Raw genomic sequence first — 22217 nt, forward strand, 5'->3', positions numbered from 1 at the left:
GTTAAAGTTATACAGAAACAAACCAATAACAGAACCAGTGACTCATTATGTGACTAAGTCTTAAAATATATGTCAAATGGCAAGATAGCAAAATATATAAAATAGTTCTCTTTACTTACAAGTTAGTAACCGGCTCTCCTTTCAATGGAGGTAGGAGGTTTCCTGAGCCAATTAAACAGTTGTGGACTATAGTCAGACTCTGCAGAACGTCATCTCTAGAAGAAATAAAAACCATTTTCATATTTGAGAAGACTCCAAATCTGTATTTAACAAAAAGTCTTGCAGAGTCTAAGGTGAAGTACAAGAACTTTATCAAGTGGGAATATACAAAATTAAGCCATAGAAGTGATGAACATTTTCCGTTTACTCACTTAATAGTACAAGGTAATTAAACAGATATTTACTGATAATATCAGACCTACTTACATTTAAATAATCTAAATAATCACAAGTAACAACAACTGATTGCCCTTTGTGAAGCAATTCTGAATATACTTCCCTCTTTATCCAAAGATCACAACCACTAACAAAAGGAAAACTATTTATAGAAGATTCCCTACTACAGTCTATCTTTTAGAATGGATGAAGTAGGGCATGGCAAGCCACTCCAGTATTCCTGCCTGAAGAATCCCCACGGTCAGAGAAGCATGGAGGGCTACAGTCCATGGGGCTGCACAGAGTTAGACACGACTGAAGTGACTTAACACAGGGACCTCTCTGGCAGTCCAGTGGTTAGGACATGGCACTTTCACTGCTGAGGGCTCAGGTTCAATTCCTGGTCAGGGAACTAAGATTCCACAAGCCATACAGCATGGCCAAAATTTTAAAACAAACTAGGTAAACATTTACTTCAAAAAGCAGTTCAGAGTAACATACAGCTGATATAAAGGGCTTCCTCTTCCAACCCCATTCCTAGTGGATTTGCTTATTCAAAATTTCCTGTTATTTGATACATACTAATTTTCTTACTACATATAAAGTAGTCTCAAATAACTGTTTGCTGTTAAAGCTCTTTGGGATCTTAGGGATATTTCTCTAGGTAATAGTAATACCAAAATATGAATTACTAAAAAGAAATGAGCCAGTAAAAGCTTCAGTGAATCTAGAAAAACAGGCATTTCCTCACAAAGCAGGCATATTTATACACACTTCCCAAAATATGCACAAGTGAAAATGCTAAGCAGAAGGCACTAAAAGCAAACTAGAAAAAACTCCGAGTTTTCCTATTTCAGATGTTTAATTACGAGAAACTTTCTGTTGCTAAACTATAAACCATTTTAAATGATTTTCTAATCACATTTATGGGAGGCATCCAAAACACACCTTGTGGGACCTTGAAAATGAATACATCTGATATGCCACAGAGAGAGGGAGAGGTGTGAAAAGAATGTTTTAGTCCACAACTATACATCACTAACTGGTTATAAAAGAAAACTAACCTAGACATTTCGAGTTCTCCATCCCCACAACGCTGGAGTTTGCTGAGCTCAGGCTGAAGGAAAGAGTCCAACAGATAGAACGCGAAAGCCACCTCTTCAGAAGAAGGAACATGCCACTGGATCCCCAAATTCCACAAGTCCCCTGGTTTACCCCAGTCCTACAAGACAGCATTTAACCAGCAATTTGAGAAGCTGAGGTGGGGGGAGGGGGGAACATACACACATAATTTAAAAGGCTTAAAAGAACATGCATAAGTAAACCAAACCAAAGGCAACAAATGCACACCAAAAAAAACATCAGACATCACATGATTCCTTCATTATCATTCCTAAAAAAGGTCTCCTTGAAGAGCCACTCAAATGTGAGTTTACTGAAACAGTAACAGTAAGTTTATGTGAAGCTATTATTGCACTCTGCCCTCAAGTTACATCACACTTTTCAAGTTTAAAACATTTTAATAATAGATTTAGCAATCTATGTTATAAAGAAATTTTTTTTAAAAAAGCAACACTTTTGTACACAACAGGGGAAAACCCCACACTTTGAATCCCTTAGAAAAATAACCCAATATATCCTGGAATCCTAGATTATTGAAAATGCTTGCCTTGATAGGAAAGTATTCAGAAGGAGGCTTGTCAAAGCCGCCTGGCACACTGCAGTACTCGGTAGGGTAGATAAGTGTAGTAGAACGAAGAAGATGATGCAAAAGGTTACAAGACAGAGTGTAACCCTGCTTACAGGTTAAATGTAGGGTTCTTTGGAGAATCTTTACAAGCTGCTCCCTATAAAGAAGCAACTTCTTCCCATCCACTCGAGTAATCTAGGAAGAAAACATTTGAAGATACTTTGTTTAGAAGATCAGGAATCAATATTTAAAGTCTATGTTTGGCTACTAAAGTTGTCTAAAATAGTGACAATGTTTCTTAAAATGGATTTAATTAATTTTAAGACTGTTATTTAAATTATATTCTAACAATGAATCTTAACATCAAAAACACATTTTCTGTGTTTAGGCTCTTAAGTGCAGTAGTAACATCCTTTTCAAGAGTGTACCCCTGAAGAGACAAAACTTAATTGGATTTCTCTGTTCTTTGGTTCCCGAATTAAACTGTACAGGAAACTGAAGTTTGATTGATGGCCAAATTTAAAATATGGGGAAGGGGAAGATGCTAAATCTGATAAACTCGTCAATTAATGAGCTATCCACATCAGAATTAAAAACATTAGGCATGAAGTAGTCAACCATTATCATACTCCTTTCAAAACAAGAAAATGGGATTATCTGCTTTTTTGTAGTCAGATCCAAATCTTTCTAACTTAACATGTTTGGAAGTCAATTTTTCAAAAACAGAGGATACATCCTCAGAGCAACTCAACATTTTCACAGAAAATTTTTTTATTCCACAGATTTATAATACCTCAGACAAAAGTTGAAGATTCCATAGTAACTCCTTATCTAGCTCTTCTTCATTTAATACATCATCATCTAAAAATAGCAAAATAGTATCAGTGGGGAAAAAAAACATCCAATGAAATCCATCATTTAAAAATATTTATATTTAATACTTCTAATAGCTGAGAAAAGTCTGTTTTAGGAAGCTTTTCATTCTTTCGTCATTAAGCTAGGCTTGCTCCAGCAGAGGTGGAAACTCAATTTTCAAAAGATAAACACACCAATCAGGACTCCTGCCCCTTCACATCTCACAAAATACCTTTTATTTTTATGGCCACCTCTGAATGGTTCTTGTATGTATGAAAACAGTAATTTAATAGGGTAAAATTTCTAAGCTACCTGTCAATCTGGATGATAACCTTGTTTTAAGCAATTTTACCCCAAACTGCAAAATTAAAACACTGCACAGCTTAGAGAATCTGTTTTCATCAGCAGAGTTGTAGAAACCAAGAAAAACTTCCAAAATCATAAATATAGATAATAACCTTAAGACTTACTCATTGTAAGCTGAGTTATAACACTGCAGCAGTGGGGAACAAATAGCTTCAAAGATTCCTCTGGGCAGCACTGAAAACATATTTATTTGTATAAGTTTTTTTTGAGAGGCACAAATATTTAACAGTCACAAGTACACACTAGCACTATTTTCAGAGGCAAATAAGGGCAGCTATGAAAGAAATATGTGTATTTTAAGAATGACAAGCATGTCTAAAATAATTAACCACATAAAACTGCTGGCTATTGATTCATTACTTCATCGGTCCAAAAAACCCCAACTCACCTTGACTGCAGCACGGCACATGTCTGCCACCATGCGTCCTGCGACTCTTGTTTCAAATATATGTGAAATAGAAAAATTAAAAACCTTCTGAAGGGCCACCTATTAAAAGATAACATAACATCGGAAATGTCTAACTAGCATTTTTTAAAAACTGAAACATCTTTTTAAACATGAAAGAAAATGTTACTCAGACTATACTAAAAAATAATCAAGTAGAAAAAATTTAACCACCTGAATATATAAAGATTTGTTTAATAATATTACGTTCAGGTCTATGAACAGCCTTTGCACAAGACCCTAAAGTGACCAGAACACTTGAGGCCCAAGATTTTATTTTCTATAGAAATGCTGAACACAAAACTAAAGCTGCTGGAAACAAATGCAATTTAATTATCTTGCTGGTCAATTTAAAACAGAGGGAATATTAAGGAGTATCTAATATTTAGTTTGTTATTCAGACAACTACAAACTATTTCTCTCTCCTCTAAATGATATGAAGCATTCTACTTAATTTTACAATTAGATAATTTTAATTACTGAATGAAGGAATTAGCTCTAGACATGGATTGACAAGGCTGAAAATTATAAACAACTCCTTTCAGAAGATTCTGGTTAAATAAGAGATTATCTAACGTTAACTTCTTTATACTAACATAATCTTAGTAAATATCTCATGCAGCTGTAAGGCAGTTTAGTTTTTAACAAGGACAAACACTGCATAATGATAATCTCAGATGGAGAAAGAAGAAACAGAAATGCAAACAAAGTAAAGGAATAAAAATATATAAAGTTTCTTCACAGTCAATTCTTGTTATATGTAGTAGTTATGCTCTACAAAATTGCTGTGGGCACTGAATTAGCAAATATTGAACCAAAGTTCTTAGGGGAAACGCAGGATTAAGTTCCCATAAGCCTCTCATTACATTTTCATCAACTGATGAATATAAAATTTTGTTTCTGTTTGAAGATACCTTTTTTAACATATATTTATTATTATTATTTTGGCCATACCACACAGCATGTGGGATCTTAGTTGCCCACTGGGGACTGAACCCATGCTCCATGCAGTGGAAGCATGGAGTCATAACTATTCGACTGCCAGGAATTCCTCATCTTTTTCAAATTTTAATATGGAAAGGAAGGAGAAGCTGGTATGATATGCACACAAGTAACCTGAAGTTCAATTTTTAAAACATCAAATAAAAATACAAGTTGGAATGTAGCTCTTTGCAGCAATGCACTCTTACCATAAATATTTCTTTGGAACATTGTGTGAGGATTGTACTAAACGTAGAAGACAGACCTAATTCGACCAAACTCTCCAAGTGAGTCATTTTCTCCGTCTCTGTCTCTTCTCTTGTTTGCTCCAATGTGCTACTTTCTATGAGTCCAAAGCATCTAAACAACCCAAAGAAAATACAATTTAAGCAACTAAAAACTGGCTTAACTTTTTTGGTTGACTTGATTAGATAAATCTTTATTGTCAAGATAATGCAAATGATAGGTATTTCATTTGTATATGGCTCACAAATCAATTGTCCCTTTGTAACCTCAGAAGAAGCACCACCCTTGCATAGTAATTAAGTACAGGCTGCAATGCAGAGTAAGGCTAAAGTTTGCTGAGACAGGACACTGTTATTTTTTAGTATCTATCAGACATTAAATAGATCTGAGGTACTTGCTTACCTGTCCATAAACTGTAAGACGAAATCCTCAAATTCAGCTGTGGCAGAACAAAGTTCTCGCTCTACCTGTAATATGTCAATGTGCAGAAAATTTTCAAATAGGCTTTCATTTTTTTCCCTGGAATAAAACTCAACTATAGTCTACAAAATATGTCTAATACTATATTATTACACTGAGCACTGTGAGAAACAGCACCAAATTCCCCTATCAACGTAGAATAACTCATCTACTTCCCAGGAACCAAAATAAGTAGTAATTAACGTATTTTGTAAAGGCCAAAAACAGAAGTTCAGGCAGCTATATTTTAAAAATCAGTTAATGGTTTTCAAACTGCTTGTGCATGTATAAAGGATTATCTCACTAGCTAACCATCTAAATGCCAAAAGTAAGGTAATAACATACATGTCACAAAGAAAATAGTTCTGAAAAAAACCGACAGTAATGATTCCAATTTCCTCAACAGATTTATTCCCAACATAAAATGGAAAAACAAAATGCCATCACTTTTTGCTTAACAAAACAAAAAGTTGAAATACACCTTTTCATTTCAGTTGTTTACTGGAATAGCCTATTTTCACCCACTCTCTTTGGTGGGTGCTCTGCAGACTATCCTACCAGTGATGACCTGGCCCTCCATTCATATGACTCTAGTCACAAAACAGTAATTTTAATTTGTCAGCACCTCTACAAAGCTGCTTTTAAACTTTCAAATATTAGTATTCATATACAGTAGGAATTAGAACTCAGTTGACCAATCTTTTTACAAGCAGAAAGCATCCTTACCTCTGAGAGGTCATTTCTTTCCTGCAGTACGGATGAACAATCTACTAAAGGCACCAGAGTGGAAAATGTTGCTATAAATTGGAATGTGATCTATGGAAAGATGTGAAGGAGCAAACGTTAATTACATAGAGTTCTAATTCCAAAATACACATATACTATAAGCTACTATCAAGTACCAAAGGAATTATTCTGAGGGGAATACCACAACAATTTTTCTGAAAGCTTTTTGCTTAGAACTGAACATTTTAAGGTTCCTCACAATTAACTAGCTGATAACTGAGTAATGAAGTTGTACTAAATTTATTTTCATACAGTTATTTCTTAGATTCAAGCACAAAGTTCTCTAACCTTTGGTCACTAAGAAGTTACTTGGCTTCCCACCAAAAATGTAATATTAACTAAGTGTAGATAGAAAATGCTGATGGAGAAGCCGGAGACCAGGGAAGAGGGAAGATGAACAATATGTAAGTCAACCTTTAGTCAATCTAGCATTTCACACCCAGTAATTTTTATCATGCTCCTTGTGACCAGTACAAAGAGAAGTACAAATAATCATATGCTATCATTTTTAATGGATCTGCTTACACAGAATAGGAAATCTATAATAAGCTTTAAAACACTGTATGATCATAAATGCATTCAGTTATGGGAAATGACTTAACCTAAGGAAGACCTGATATAGATCAACTAAGTGTTCATGGGTATAAACTTGGGCATCTACAGGTATAATTCTGCTGCCATTAAGAAATTTTACACTTTACTGTGTTCTAAAGAATATATGAAGAAAAAGTAACAGGACATCCACTTACACAATTAAAACTGACATAGAAAAGAGAATTACAAATATGCTCACCATGCATTTACTAAAGTCATTCGGATCCACCCCAGGTAATGCTCTCATCAACAGAGGTAGCATGTGTGTTGGACCTTCAGGAAACCACTTGCCCCCTGATACCAAACTGCGGGCTACTCCAATGACACAACTTAAAGTAGCTGTGAGCTGGTGAGGTTCTGTTAAAGTCTCTAGTGCAGGATATGTTCTGCAGTTTGAAAACAGAATTTTAAAAATTTTCCATGACAGATAAACATATGGAACACATTAAACAATTTACTAAATTCATAAACTGCATTTTGGATTAAAGGTTTGTCCGCTAGCAGAGTATTCTGAGTGAACATTTGCTTTCAAGGTTAACAGAATCACAGAAATAAAGGAAGAGTACATGTTTCCCCAATTCCCTGACATCTCACCACAGTTCCTCATGCCAATTCCACAGTGTAAATAATATTAGCTGGTAGATTTCTGTATTCTTTCAGCATCTTAATCCATTCCCACATTCCTACAGGACTGCATCTAATCTAATCATCAGTGATTATTAGAAATCAGCAATAACACACAACTATTTCACTCTTCTCTTTTAACGGAAAAAAACAATCTTACTAAAATGTTCAAGCGTTTCCTATTTTATACTTTAAAAAAAGGACTGTGTTCTAAAGTTGGAAATCAGCTCTCAAAAACATAAGAGACTATTCTTAACAGCAGAGTGAGTAAAACAGGGGGAATAAGACATGCAATCTTTGATCACTAAGTCAGTATTTAAGAACGAAGAACACCCACTCTATGGTTCAGTGATTTCACTTTTGAGACTCTCTCTTACAGGGGAAAAGAGTCCGAAATGCACTCAGTGTAAGTTCTTCTTAACAGAAAAGGTAAATAAACAATAAGGAAATTTCTAAATAAAGTAGGAAAAAAGGAGGATTTCTAACTAGAATTAAAAAATATAACCAAACCTATGTTTATTTTAAAAGATGAATAAAACAAGCCAAAAATGCTTTGGCAGAGCATGTCTTCAGGAGATGTAAAATCAAGTGTCTAAAATTTTTTACTTTTTAAAAGACTCTAACTTGGAGATTCCCTAGCAGTCCAGTGGTTACGACTCGATGTTTTCATTGCCTTGGCGGCCCAGATTCAATCTTTGGTCAGGAAACTAAGATCCCACAAAGCATGAGGTGTGGTTTAAAAAAAAAAAAAGGTTTCTGTTTTTCTAAAAGAGAAAAAAAAAATCTACAAAAAAAGCTAGCCAATTCACTTCTAAACAGGACAAAATTAAAACTGAGTCTCAAAAAGTATCATTGTATTGTCGATTTTATCAATTTAGCATCTTGGTTGAGATTAAATTTGTCCAAAAATCAACTACTAAAGAAAAACGTGACAGATAATTGTATTTGTATTTATAAGCTTTGTTCCTTCAACTAAAAATTAATCTCACCAGTCATAATTCACCACCTGGAAAACAATGAAATAAGGCAAAACAAAGGGAAAGTAAAGGAATACCAAAACACCTCAGTTCAAAATTTTAATTCTGCAAACAACTGAAGTTATCTCTTGAGGCGAGTCTCTCCTCTCCAAAGAAAATCAAGGGACCCGCCACTGACCAAGAGCTCCTGCTGCCACGTGGAGGCCAAGCAGCAATGAAGAGTGAAGGCTGAGGACAGGGCAGAAACTGCCTACCTTTCACACTCCATTTCCTAATTAAGTTGGACATGCTGGAAGTTACCATGCCCTAAGACATGGACACAAAAAGACAGGGGAGGTTGGAATAGTGACGCCCAACTCAAATATTTATGGCAAAGAACACAGGGCAAGATAGCACAAGCAACTCCAATTACAAATAATGGAGCCTCATTTGGTAGGATACCCTTCGCCAAGCAAATGTCACCAATTTTCCTCTCTCAACAGTGAGTCAGAAAACAGACTGTCATCTGCATGCTGCCAGTAAGGACCCTGGACAAATCGGAGTTTTAGGAAACTCAAGCCCTTAGATCCCTCTGGGCTCCAAAATCTACCATTCTTCCGCTTTTAACGAAGCCATTTAGAGAAGAATCCTAAACCTGAAGTTCAGGCAGCAAAGAATGAATAAAAGAAAGCGTAAGCCATCTGCTCATGCACACTCAAGACCACTGAGAGTGGCTGTTTCCTGTGAAGCACACCAAGCTTGTATTACGACAGCGTCGAGGCAAATGCAGACCTGTTTTTGTTACTATTCCAGCATACAAAACAAAATGAATACAATGAAATTGACATAGTAGAAATAATTCACACAAGGTTATACATATAATACATGAAAATAATAAAGCTAAACTAATTTTCTTCTCTATCACTGACCCTAAGAAGCAGACATCCAGAATTACTGTCACCGCCATGTTCTCAATATTTAGTGACACTCACATTTCGTGAAACAAAACAGCCAGAAGTTTATTTATAAGCAAAAACTTCAATAACTAAAATGAGCACATAAGTCAAAATATTTTACTTTATTCATTTCATGTCAATTTTCTTTTTCTCGTCAATACATCTTTATCAAGTTACCAATCTTTAGGTTTAAATATCTTGTTTCCCCTCTAGGAACAGGAATAAGTACCAAGATAGCAAAACAAGCCACAGAAAAGAAAAGAAAGCCAAGCAGAAGAGTAGAAGAGATAGATAACCAGAGTAACAGTGAACACAGCTGAGGCTTCAATGAAGCATGTGAACCTACACTTACCTTTCAAGTACAGGGGGTATTACTAACTCCGGTCTCATGAGTGCAAGGTTCTGCAGAGCCTGGGCTGCTTCTAAACTACCAGTTTTGCTAAACATAGCCAAGAGGACAGGCTGAATAATGCACTGTACAAAGTCTGTAACATCCTGATCTGTAAGCTTATGGCTATCAGGCACGGGAGTTAACCAAGAAGGTTTCTTGTATCTTTCACGATGTAATCTTCTAACAACGCTGTTTGGCAACCGCTGAAGTAGTTTCATTAACTTGTTCTGAGGAGACAGAAGCAGAAGGTCCTAGGTAGGTTGTCGTTCTCACAGAGGTACTCACAGTTCCTCTACTGTCCCAAGTGAAAATTTTTCAAATAACAGCTTGTATAATAATTTTAAAATATAATCTATCTTTTCATTTTTTAAATTTTATTGAAGTATAGTTGATTTATAATGCTGTTAATTTCTGCTGTACAGCCAAGTGACTCAGTTATACACATATATTCATTTTCATATTCTTTTCCTTTACGGTTTATCACAGGACATTAAATATAGTCACCCGTGCTACACTAAGACCTTGTTGTTTAACAATTTGTATAATCTTTTTTTTTTTTCAGTTTGTATAATCTTATTACAAAGAACTTGTATGGTCTAACTAGTTAGAATAAAATACTCTTACCAATTAATCATCAATAATAATAAACACTTTCAAATTTCAGTTTTACTTTCTAGCATTACATGAGTCTTTCAAAAGCCATAACCCAGCAACTTAAAAAAAGAGCATACACAAAATAAAACTGAAAAGATGATTCTATCGTTTTCTGGCATTTTGTCACCAGTTACTGGTATTTTTGTCACCAGTTATTAGTATTTATTTCTATATGTTCTATAAACACGGCACCTTAATGTAAACATAATCACGCTCACACAGGGAAAGCTTAAACTACAGAAAATGTACACAATAGGCAGTAGTCACATGTGACTATATCTTAAAATAGAATTCCATACCGTAAGAGTAAAATATGAACATTACTCACCAGCCACCGGCCATTATTTGAAGGATGGTAGAAAGACGTGATGCTGTTAAACAAACCAGCCAAGTGCTTTTGCACCAGCTTACTTGGTCCACCCTGTTCAGGTAAAAGAGCAGAAACCACGTAATTCTGTAAAATTGAAAGGGTGAACAAGCCCAGGCCTATATACAAATCACTAATGTGGCTCACATTCATCCCACTGGCAAAAACCAGTTCCACCTCTGAATAAAAGTCAGAAACAATTCCCAGATAAATTTCATATAAATCAAGACAGTCTACTAAAAATAAAGGGCAACTTATTGAAATTGAATCATAAAATGGAAAAGATATCTTTCAATTCAGAGTTAACAGTATCTTTTACCGTTTGCAGGTAAATAACTTTTGCCGCTAAGGTAGTCATCTTAAAATAACCAAGTATACCACATTAAGCATAAAAAGCATTCCTTAAATGACTGAAGAACTCAAGAATTCCTCATTGCAGGAAATATAGATTTACATAAATGCATTCACATATTTATTAGTATTTCTAAATGTTTCAAGTGATTAAACTTGTTATATTTGACCATATTTTGACTCAAAAGAAAAAGATTTTTTTTTTCTTAATCTATTACCAAAACAAACACAGAAAACAACCAACAAGACAGCAATATAACTAGGGTTGCAGGGGGAGGGGGAAAGGAGGAAAAGGCTAACACTCACTTTACCAAGTTGAACAACCTTGGGAATATAGGACTAAAATATAATATAAAGGCCTTGAAACTGTCTGTTTCAAGATGATCTTTTTCAAGAAACAGCACAGATTCATAACGTATGCAAATAGCAAGTCACTATGTCACATACTCAAAACTAACATAGTATTATACACCAACTGTTATTCCAATTAAAAAAAGAATCAGCACAGACCTAAAGTAGACTATCCAGTAACACTAGGAGCATGTCTTCCTGCTGAAATGAAAGTCACATTTCCCCAGTCACATTTCCCAATTTAGATCAAACTATTGAGACCATAATTCCATAGCAAAATACCAAAAAAATTTTCAAACTTCTAACATTGTTGACTTTTAATTATATTAAATATTCATATTTAACACAAAATGAAGCTGCCAATACAAACAACTGTGTGAGCAACAGCAACTAAAATGAGCCTGATACCAATCACTATCTGATCCTGTTTTCCCGAAAGCCCAAGTTCCAACTCACTGCTTAAAAAAGATGATAAATATTCAAATGTTTTTGCTCTTATTGAATATCAGAAAGAAAACGGGATTTCCCCTCTGTTTAATAATAAAATAACAACCAAAAAAGAAAAGCTTGAAAGTTTCTTTTCATCTGACAATGAAATTTACTATCTAAACTTCTGAGTTTCTCTGCTGGCTCTGTGGTAAAGAATCTGCCTGCCAATGCAGAAAAGACAGGTTCGATCCCAGATCTGGGAAGACCCCACATGATCTGGAGCACCTAAGCCCATGTGCCACAACTAATTAGCCTGTGCTCTAAAGTCCAGAGCCACAGTTACGGAGGCCCATGTGCCCTAAAATCTATGCCCCACAACAAGAGAAGCCACCAAGGGAGAAGCCCGCACATTGCAGCTAGATAGTAGCCCCCAGAGCTATGAGAACCCAGCACGCGCAAAAACAAATGTTAAATAGTTTAAGAGCTAAACTTCTCACAACCATTCTGTCTTTTCAACAAAAACAGCCAACTGAGCAGTGTAACCAGGGAAAAAATAGCAAACACAGAACAATATCGAGTGTCACATGCAGAGTAATTCAAAAAGGAGATAACTGCGAAGCAATATGAATGAAAACTTAAGAGAATTATGGTATAAAAGTTGTTCCAATACTCTTATTTAAAAGATGATATAAAAATGTAGACTGTATTTTTACTTCTCTTCAATGATGTTGGAAAAATAATCCTTTATGCTTCTCTCTCTTCACTAAGATTACTTTGTCAACAAGCTTTGTGTTCAGTGTAATGTTTTATGTGAACACTGACAATAAATGCATTAATACTGAGCATACACCAAACTCTGCTTTCAAATCTCACTTTACCAATTTGACTTGGGAAAGTCCTTTTACCCATGACTCTGGTTCTCAGTCTGCAGAACTGTTACAGACATTCTGAATCTCTAGAAACTCTGTCCCCCTACTTAGAGTATAACTGACCTACAACTCTGTTAGTTCCAGTACATAACACAGTGATTTGGTATTTCTATACATTACGAAACGATCATTATAATCAAAACTCTGAACTTCTGACCCTTACTTTAAAGGTCCATTATTTAAGGAGATTTATAAATGGTACATTATGACTACATTCTGAGTCTGAGAAACATAAGTTTACTGCATCAGAAAATATCCAAGAATCAAATGACCAACTAAGCCACTAATTTAGACTTATGCGATTATGCAGAATTTCTGTATGGTTAACCCAAAATTTATAGGAACTATATAAAACAAACATAATGTACTACAAACCATCATGGCAGTGATCCATACTACAGCATGTCCTATATCATAAGCATTTGTTAAAAATCTTGGAACTAACACTTGACTGCTTCCCACTGGGAGGTTCAAGCTTCTCAGAATTCTTGTAAATACCTTTACAAAGAAACAAAGAATTAAGGATAACTATTGACAAATAGCAAGTAATTCGTTCATTAAATAACCTACGTGTTATATATTGGTGTCACGGTATATATTTTCCTTTGATTAGTTTTTATGACATACTGTTTGGTAATTTGCTTTATTCCTTAGGAATTCATATAAATAACTGTATACCTTTTTAAAATGACACTCTGAGGTCACAGGCATGCAGTTATGAAGCAGTCAATACTCAGGTACCCCAAAACAGGCCAGTGGCACATAGTTAAGCATAAAAAGGCAAACAGTAGGTAACTGTAGTTCAATGTGAAATATTTTGACTACATTCTGCCTCGCTAAATGCACACAAAATTATTCTTCCTATGTTTTCATTCCAAGCCAAGGATGCACAAAAATATTTTCTAGCTGATTTCTCTACCTCTTTAAATTTTAAGGCTTGACTTTCCCCTAAGAATCTGCATTTTAATCAGTCATGTAAGATCTTAATACAATTGGATTTATATTTAAAACATAATTAAATACGTCAAATATGGGGGCTAAAGGAGGGAGAAATTTACTTCTCCGTCTTAGTTTCTACTGGCTGGCAACAGAGGGAGGCAGCACAAGCAAAGGCAATCAGAGCATTTGCCCCTGCTGCTCCCCAGCCCTGCTCTAGTGCCCGTGGGCATCAGAACCAACCACAGCCCGGCTCCAGGCCTCCTGAAGCGCCACAGGCGATCCTCCTGCATGGGAACCACCACCCGAGATGCAGCATACCTAGAGACGCTTTCCAGCTTTATTTACTCTTGGAAAGTACACAATGTGATTTTAAAAGTGGGGAATACTCTACAAGAACTAACAATACAGTACAAAAAATTCACTGGAAGGGACCAATGTATGACACCTTGAATAGTATTCTTAGTACTTTATAAATTACTCACTCTGAAACTTAAATTCATGCCCTGCATTGGTAAGACAAAAAAAATCAAACATTTATGATAGCTTGATATGATCTAATTACTTTTTGAAAATAAATGACCCATCCTTATAAATTACTTATGTTTTTACTAACAATCAAAGAATTTGATTGTTTCTGTGCTGCTAGAAATCAGCAACCACACACATTTCTCCTTAAAGATACAAAGATGATGTCAGTGCTGCTGTATTTGTTCAAATGTTCTTAATTACCTTTGGTACGTATGGATCCCAATCTATGTACCCTATATTATCTGTAGCCAATCGAGCAAAGAGATTTACTAGTTGCTGAAAGTAAACGAAAAAGAAAGACAGTTAAGTAAATACATTTGTTATTTTTAGGGGTCACAGTCACATCCTTTATCCATTTGTTCTTTTCAGAACAATCGTTATTGGCACAACTGAATTTATATTTATATCTCAGTCTTTTCAAATTTCCAAATTTAGGTCCTGATTCTCGTCACCCATACAAAATCAAATGCAGTTGAAATGCTTATTTTTAAAAAAAGGAGATAATAAAGCATCATCCACAGTGCAAAAAACAGATAAAGAAGTTTTTAATCAAATACATGTAGAAAACATCCACCAGGTGTCCAGCACCATACGAATGGGGGGTACAACAGGGCCTGCCTCTTCATGTACTTCACAGTACATGCATATACTTCCAGAGAGTGATAAAACCAAAATAAATAAATAAATATAAAGAAATGTCTAGTTCTCTTAGAATACAGCAAATACAATTCTAAAAAACTGATTACAACATCGCTAATAGCCAATTTTAAGGGGACAACGAAGGATGAGATGGTTGGATGGCATCACCAACTCAATGGACATGAGCTTCAGCAAGCTCCGAGAGTTGGTGATGGGACAGAGAAGCCTGGCATGCTGCAGTCCATGGGGTCGCAGAGTCAGACACGACTGAGCAACGGAACTGAAGTTACTTATCAAATGATCTAATAGTTACTTCCAAACTAAAATGTATATAAGAAAAAAATGGGATACTCACCCCCTCCCACTGTGGGAGATTTTGCACTGAAACCCAAAGGCCAATTAATTCATCAAACCAAAGTCTGAAGAAGAAAAATGTTATGAATAGCAAGTGATTTACAGAAAGTGGTTTAAAGCCAGATATCCTTTGTATTTTTTTAAAATCTATTATTCTTACCAAAACTACACAATCTAGAAAAAATACCACTGAAAGTTACAAACTTAATGGAACAAAAGATTACTTTTGTCTGAATATTCCCTTTTCAATTTATTTAAGCTAAAAGGAATAATCTCATCAAATTTCTACTCCATTGCTAAATAACTGTCTATCCCTGTCTAACACTGTTAAGCTTCTCCTTCCTCTCCATACCTTTCTCCTTTAATGCTTTCCTTTCACTACCTGTTCCTGCAACTCTCCCTTACTCTCTTTTCGTTAATAGGCCAACTAGTAATTACACCATTAACTAGCACTACAGTAATAGTTCCATAAAAGAAATGAGTCACAAAGCAATTAAATTAAAGTGGGAAAAAAATATCTCAAAGTAAAGAAAGTGAAGAGAATACAGGGGCAAAAACACACTTGATTATTAACCAGTTTTCACAAATGTCAAAGAAATTTAAAGTTTTTAGAAGTCTGTAATTAAAACTAAAATTTCATAAATATACAGCTAGATACAAAATTTCTGACTTGACAGACAGAAAAGATGTGACATCTCACTATAGAAAACATGCTGGGAGAGATGGTTGGAGGGCCAAGCATAACAACCCTCCCATCCGTAATATGCTGATAGGTACTACTATCCTTCTAGCTTTTTTTTACACCTGTTCCTTTTTTCATAAAAGTACAATCTAAGTATTTTTCATTCTAGGGTTTATTATATACCTGCAGTTATGAGAGAGAGAGACCCAAGAAAAACTATACTACATGATGAGGGTTAAAATCAAGGTTTAGAAAAACATTTTTCCCTTCTCTAAACTCTATGCAATGTAACATTTCCATCACTGCCTATTTATTGAAATTTTCAATTCCTTTTTGCAGTTATCGTTCTTTCTCTCCCAATATCTTTGAAAGCCCACATCTTATGTGGCTTGATATATAAATGCCTTACTTTCTCTTTATTTGCAAACTGATATTTAATTGTTTTAGCTTTCACATACACTTCAAGTGTAATAAACATAATGCTTGAGTTGGTAATTTCTTTTTTACTTATTACTGTACTAGTTTGCCTACATACATACATATGTGTACATGTTTATGTGTGCATATATACATATATGCATTCCCTACTGTATTCTAGAATCTATTGATACACACACACACATATATATATACACTTACTTAAAACCTTTATGATGAAGTTCTGGAGGAAGGGAGGTAGGAAGAAATATTTCAAAATAAGTGATGGCCTTTTGCATTGTTACATCAAAAGGACACATTAAAGGCCGCCATTCTTCTAGCATCTCAGCTGTAGCATCTGCTGGAAAATACCTAATAAAAAAGAAAGTTTTCATGTATCTGATCATTGAATAAAAGCTCTACATCATTATATGACTGACAAGAAGGGAGGTGAAGGGGAATGTACTCATAATATCACACACTACCAATGTTAAGTTAGCTGACAAGAAACACACATTTTTACAATTCTAAAATAAATAGCCTGTTACACTTAAGTTAGATAAGGTAAATTTTCTTCTTGTCTTTGGACCTGGAAAAATGCTATAAAGCTGATAAATCTCAGATAAAACACAAAATCATTAAAGTTACCTACAAACTTAAAACATGATTGCTGTTATTTTTTCCTTCCTGTGTGCTGTATAACAGCAATAGAAAAAAAAAAAAGATCCTGTCACAGAGAACCCAGTCTATATAAGAAACAGACAATCAGCAAAGTGAGAAAGAATATCAGCCCAGGAACCTCTTGGCACCTAAGGAACAAACCATTTACCCTCAGTAGACCCTGAGTTCTGTGTATAAGAAACGACTGAGCTAGATGATCTGGTCCTACAGGCTCTAACATTCTAAGATATGGGCAGGAGCATCGCTGGGGCATGGAAGATTCAGAAAAATAAAAGCAGAAGTGTACAGACAAACACAAAATGAAGACAAGCAGATAATGACGACCCATTATCCATTTGGGTATGGAATGGATACCCAAATGGGGAGGCAACTGGTTTTTAAAATAATGACGAGCATATTAAAATTTCTGATTTGAATATGGGCCAAAAAAAGGAAACCCTTTCAAATACACTTGGAAGTTTGGCCTCTACATCATATTATTAATCTCATTATATCTTTATATCTTTGTGCTACTAGAATCACACTTCACTGCCTATCTTCAAAGATCTTATACACTGAATCCTCTTCCTAATTTTTCATAGTCAACTGTCAGCCGAGTAACCCAGAATAAAAGCTTGGCATTCTACAAATTATCTAAGAACCTAAAACCCAGTAAATACCTCAGTGATGATCAAATTTCACAAAATGACAATGTTCACTAGTAGCTTATTGAATAACAGGTTAGTTCTTAAGCTTCTTAAAAAGGAGACATTCTATATCTTGAAAATACATTTGTCCAAGACTGACTAGTATAGTAGGTCAGCAACAATATCTGATCTATAAACTAATTTCAACTCTTATAATAAGCATATGATAAACATATAAATTTCCATTCAAAAGAGTTCACTGCATTCATACCAGAAGTATGTCTTAGAACAGCCTGATAAATCAGAATGAAAAAATAGTTCAAGACCATACATCTAGACTTTCTAAATTCTATCCACATTTATCTTTAAACATCAGAATATGGGATATTTAAAGTCATACAGTCTACTGGAATGGGAAAAAAAAAAAGTATGGGCCACCTTCTTATTATTCATTTTTATATAATACCTACAAGGCTCATTTTGGAAAATAATTTTGACTTGAGTAACAATACTCTAGGGATATCTTTCAAATGAAGCCAGTTATACACACATTATTGCATTCTTACTTTCTAATGGGTGACTGACACCCACACCACTTAAACCTTTCTGAATTTATAAATGAAATCTGAAAAGTTCAGTTCAAGAGTTGGAAATAATACTGCGCTCAGTGACTAACATCACAATGTCAGACACTATATATATCTTTAATTTCCTTTTCAAGGCATACTAAAGATGGGGAAAAGTCCACAGAAACAACAAGAAGATTTATAAATTGAGAAGCTACTTACGGTCGGCAGCTCTTCACGAGTGTTTTAAGAACATTTTCTACAGAACTGGGGGGAAAAAGCCATTTGGTAAATTAGGTTGGTATATTTTAAGAACAGATATAATTCAATTAATAAATATCTCTAAGATACACAGTTAGATATTACCTGTGTACACGCAATAACTAATACTTCTCTTTCATATGCATAAAAGTCTAGTGAAGTGAAGTCGCTCAGTCGTGTCCGACTCTTTGCGACCCCATGGACTGTAGCCTACCAGGCTCCTCTGTCCATGGGATTTTCCAGGCAATAGTACTGGAGTGGATTGCCATTTCCTTCTCCAGGGGATCTTCCTGACCCAGGGATCGAACCCGGGTCTCCCGCATGGTAGACAGATGCTTTACCGTCTGAGCCACCAGGGAAGTCCTAAGATCCCTACCTAAATGCTGTAATCTACTCTTTCCTTTGTCTTCATTTTGTTCATTCTATACAATGAACGAAAGGGAAGAAAACTGGAAAAAGGGCAAATCATCTTCAATCTTTACAAAGCGGGCAACAATGACCATACTTATCAACACATCAAGAAGTATGCTCGGAGGCTTCAAACAAACAGCAAAGCCTAGAGTGCTGCTATCAGCAGCTGCTGGAGACTAGTTTTCTGTATCCTACCGGTGAGAGTTTAACAACCCTCCAAGGCACTGTACTGCCAGCAACAATTATCAAAATAACAACAGCCACCTTTTTGACCAGCTACTTAAAAAGTTAGTTGATGAATATTAAAGGCTGTAATTTATTTTCCAACTTGTAGGTGGTTCAAGTGACTTTAGTAAAGCAAAATAAACACTGGTATATGAACTTATAAATAACACTTCTATTTTAATGAAAAGTCTAGTGTGTACTAGTTTAAACACACATCACCAGAATGGAATACTTAAAATATTAACTAGGCCACAGTCAAAAGAAGGTCAAATACAAATCAACAAAACAAAGAGTGATTTCGAATTGGAATTTTAAAATACATGTGTGCCTACTTATAGTATGATGTATACAAGTAAAAATAAAGCTAGTCCCTACATCTCAGGAGAAAAAATTATGGAGGAAAGAGGTAGCTTTTAGGCAGTGCTTCCACCTGACACTTTCTCATTAAGCTTCTTGGAATTCTTAAGTCCAAAAGTCTATCCAACGTCTCTGAAAGCTTAAGAACTAATCTTAAGAAATTCTTAAGGAAATTCTAAGGAATAACACAAACCAAACTCAGCACAAGTAATCAATGTAGTATATAACCAAGGAAGAAAACTATTAACTTCATTACTTGAAACAGTAAGAATCTTCTTTAACTTCAAAAGTAAATATTTAGAACAAAATTAACTGAAGAGGAAATTGGGCCACAGCTCATGAGGTAATTCTAAAATAAAGACGATGACCATATGGCTAGAGAGCCACCGTGGAGCATCTTCTGATTATCAAAGAGAGATATCAGCTTCTCTTACCAAAAAACTCACCAATTCAGAATCAGAGTTTAATTGAGGGAACATCTAAGCTTGCCGAGGTTTTTTTTCTTAAAAAAAGGTGAGGAGAGTGGGGCAGACTTCTCTTCAACTACATCTACAACTCCCTGAAGACCACAACTATGATTTTTACTCCTGGGCACTTCTGAAGGGCTTATAACAGGCTGTGTTCATTTACATATACACATATATTACTAACATATTTATATATTTATTAATTTACAAAGCTCTATAAACCTTTTCTATCAGGGCGATAGATAAAAGCATGGATCTTTGGATCTTCTTTTAGTTTGGACTGAAGACCCCCACTGAGAAACAAATTTTAGAACTCATAGATAAGATGCAAAGGTCCATCAGGTTACAAACAAAATAAGAGATCAATTTAAATATAGATTTTTAAAAAAGGTAATTCTAAAAAAAAATTCTAAAATGGTAAACTTATAATTCAAGGAAATAAGCAGAAGATCTATAATTCTACACTTCCTAATGTCTGTTTTCATGTTAACTTTACATTTATTTTTAACTATTTCTGTGGCAGTATTTCTATTTGATAGTACAACACAGAAAACCTGCTATGCTTACTGGTAACTTTTCTATTCTACCAACAAATTTTCGTATAGTATCAAAAATGATGCTAGAAAGCCAGTCACAAAAGGCTGCATAGCTATGCTTTCTCCAGTTCCCTTCACGCTTCAGAAGGACAGGTGGTTATTGTAAGACTTGATAGCTGTCACTTCACTCACTAGAGGAATGGGGTGTGTGGGAATGTGATTCAGTTCATCTAAATGAAGTCAAATTCAACCCCTCCTTATACATAGGCCTGTGCCAATGGATTTATGCTCTTTATCCAGAAAAGGGTACAATCTCTCTAACCTGTGATATCTGTATAGTGACCTTTTGTGATTCTTGTAATCTCTCAAGATGAAGGGAACAATGTTTCTGTTTAAAAATAAAATAAAAGGTTAAGGCTAGATGCTACTAGATTATATTTCACTAATTTTTAGAGGGAGTGAATAATCACTTAAGTTTTCCCAACTGTTGGAAATTTCTAATGTTAAAGTGACAATTCAAAACACTTTTTCTTTTTTTTAAATAAATCAAAAGGGATCTAACAGAGGAACTAAGCTTTGGGTGGGTTTTCTCAAACGCTCTCCCCTCATAGTAAAGGCATGTTAGGTTGGAAAGAAAGCCACAGTATATCATGTAATGAATGGTTCACAGCTTGGGCTCAAAGTTAGACAGATTTGAAGGTGAACACTTGTCCAACTATTTACTAGGAGAGAAATATTATATAGCCTCATATCTATATAAGAACAGTAATACCTACCTCTCATTAGGCTTTTACAAAAATTAAACAAGATAATGTAAAGAAAGCAGTTACCTGGCCCAGAATTAAGCACAATAAATGTTAACTATAATTATTTCATATTTAGCCAAAATAAATTATATTTCCAATCTCCTTAAAAACTAAAATTTTGTACTAATTTTGCTTTTATACTTGTTCTACTGCCTCTGAGTAGCTATTAATTTATATTTAGGAAATGGCATCAAAATAGGAAAGTCTTCCCCCAAATGCCACCCTATTTATCAGGGCAGAAAGTAAGTTCCTGTCCCAATTCTTGAGCTCTTGTCCCAGGTTCAACAGATGACTCTGTGTGAATTTTCCTTTTTGGGAAGCAAGTTCCTTATGATTCCTTATGTTAATAAAGTAAATGCCAAAGATGTAGCAGAGAAGCCTGAAGAAAGCCAAAAGCTTTGGCCCCCAGTTCCTGAGATAGTGGACTTATATAAACCGGACAATGTTCTTGTCGAAATCAAGAAATGTACAGCAAATGACAGTCAAGACGAGAGTCGTATGGACTGCCCATGGCCAGAACGTTCAGCTTCACTTCACAATTCTCAAGCTAAAAATTAACTTCAGGGTAATCAGACTGGCTTTTTTATAAATGAACTCGGAAACTGTAACCCTGGTATATTCTACATACCTCTCCTTCAACCTCCCTGTAACTTAATACATCCATTGTTTCCTGGTTTCCTAAATCAAACAAATCTACCATCAGTTAGTCAAACACTAGCCATCTCAAAGCTAATCTTTTAAAACCTAACACTGCTTATGGCAAGCGGTCGTTTATCACAGCCACTTCACACAAAATTTTGCTGTTGTTCAGTCGCCAAGTCGTATCTGACTCTGTGACCCCATGACTGCAGCACGCCAGGCCTCCCTGTTCATCACCATCTCTCAGAGTTTGCCTACGTTTATGTCCATTGAATCGG

The 22217-nt window shown here is 35.2% G+C and overlaps 1 protein-coding gene across 1 annotated transcript in view; it reads right to left on the reverse strand.

Annotated features, from left to right (window-relative positions):
- Positions 1-22217, reverse strand: part of PSME4 (proteasome activator subunit 4) — a 96317-nt gene that overhangs the window by 44030 nt on the left and 30070 nt on the right. Inside the window, exons 4-20 of the mRNA XM_052647439.1 lie at positions 18460-18504; positions 16587-16736; positions 15267-15330; positions 14474-14548; positions 13181-13303; positions 10707-10799; positions 9686-9951; positions 6997-7183; positions 6144-6233; positions 5361-5425; positions 4922-5072; positions 3675-3773; positions 3391-3460; positions 2859-2926; positions 2045-2260; positions 1440-1597; positions 120-215 (exon numbers count right to left, since the gene is read on the reverse strand). Coding sequence (XP_052503399.1) covers positions 120-215; positions 1440-1597; positions 2045-2260; positions 2859-2926; positions 3391-3460; positions 3675-3773; positions 4922-5072; positions 5361-5425; positions 6144-6233; positions 6997-7183; positions 9686-9951; positions 10707-10799; positions 13181-13303; positions 14474-14548; positions 15267-15330; positions 16587-16736; positions 18460-18504 — 2016 coding nt within the window. The remainder of the gene's footprint in view (positions 1-119; positions 216-1439; positions 1598-2044; positions 2261-2858; positions 2927-3390; positions 3461-3674; positions 3774-4921; positions 5073-5360; positions 5426-6143; positions 6234-6996; positions 7184-9685; positions 9952-10706; positions 10800-13180; positions 13304-14473; positions 14549-15266; positions 15331-16586; positions 16737-18459; positions 18505-22217) is intronic.

This window comes from Budorcas taxicolor, chromosome 11 (genome assembly GCF_023091745.1).
Source record: "Budorcas taxicolor isolate Tak-1 chromosome 11, Takin1.1, whole genome shotgun sequence".
Lineage (NCBI taxonomy): Eukaryota > Metazoa > Chordata > Mammalia > Artiodactyla > Bovidae > Budorcas > Budorcas taxicolor.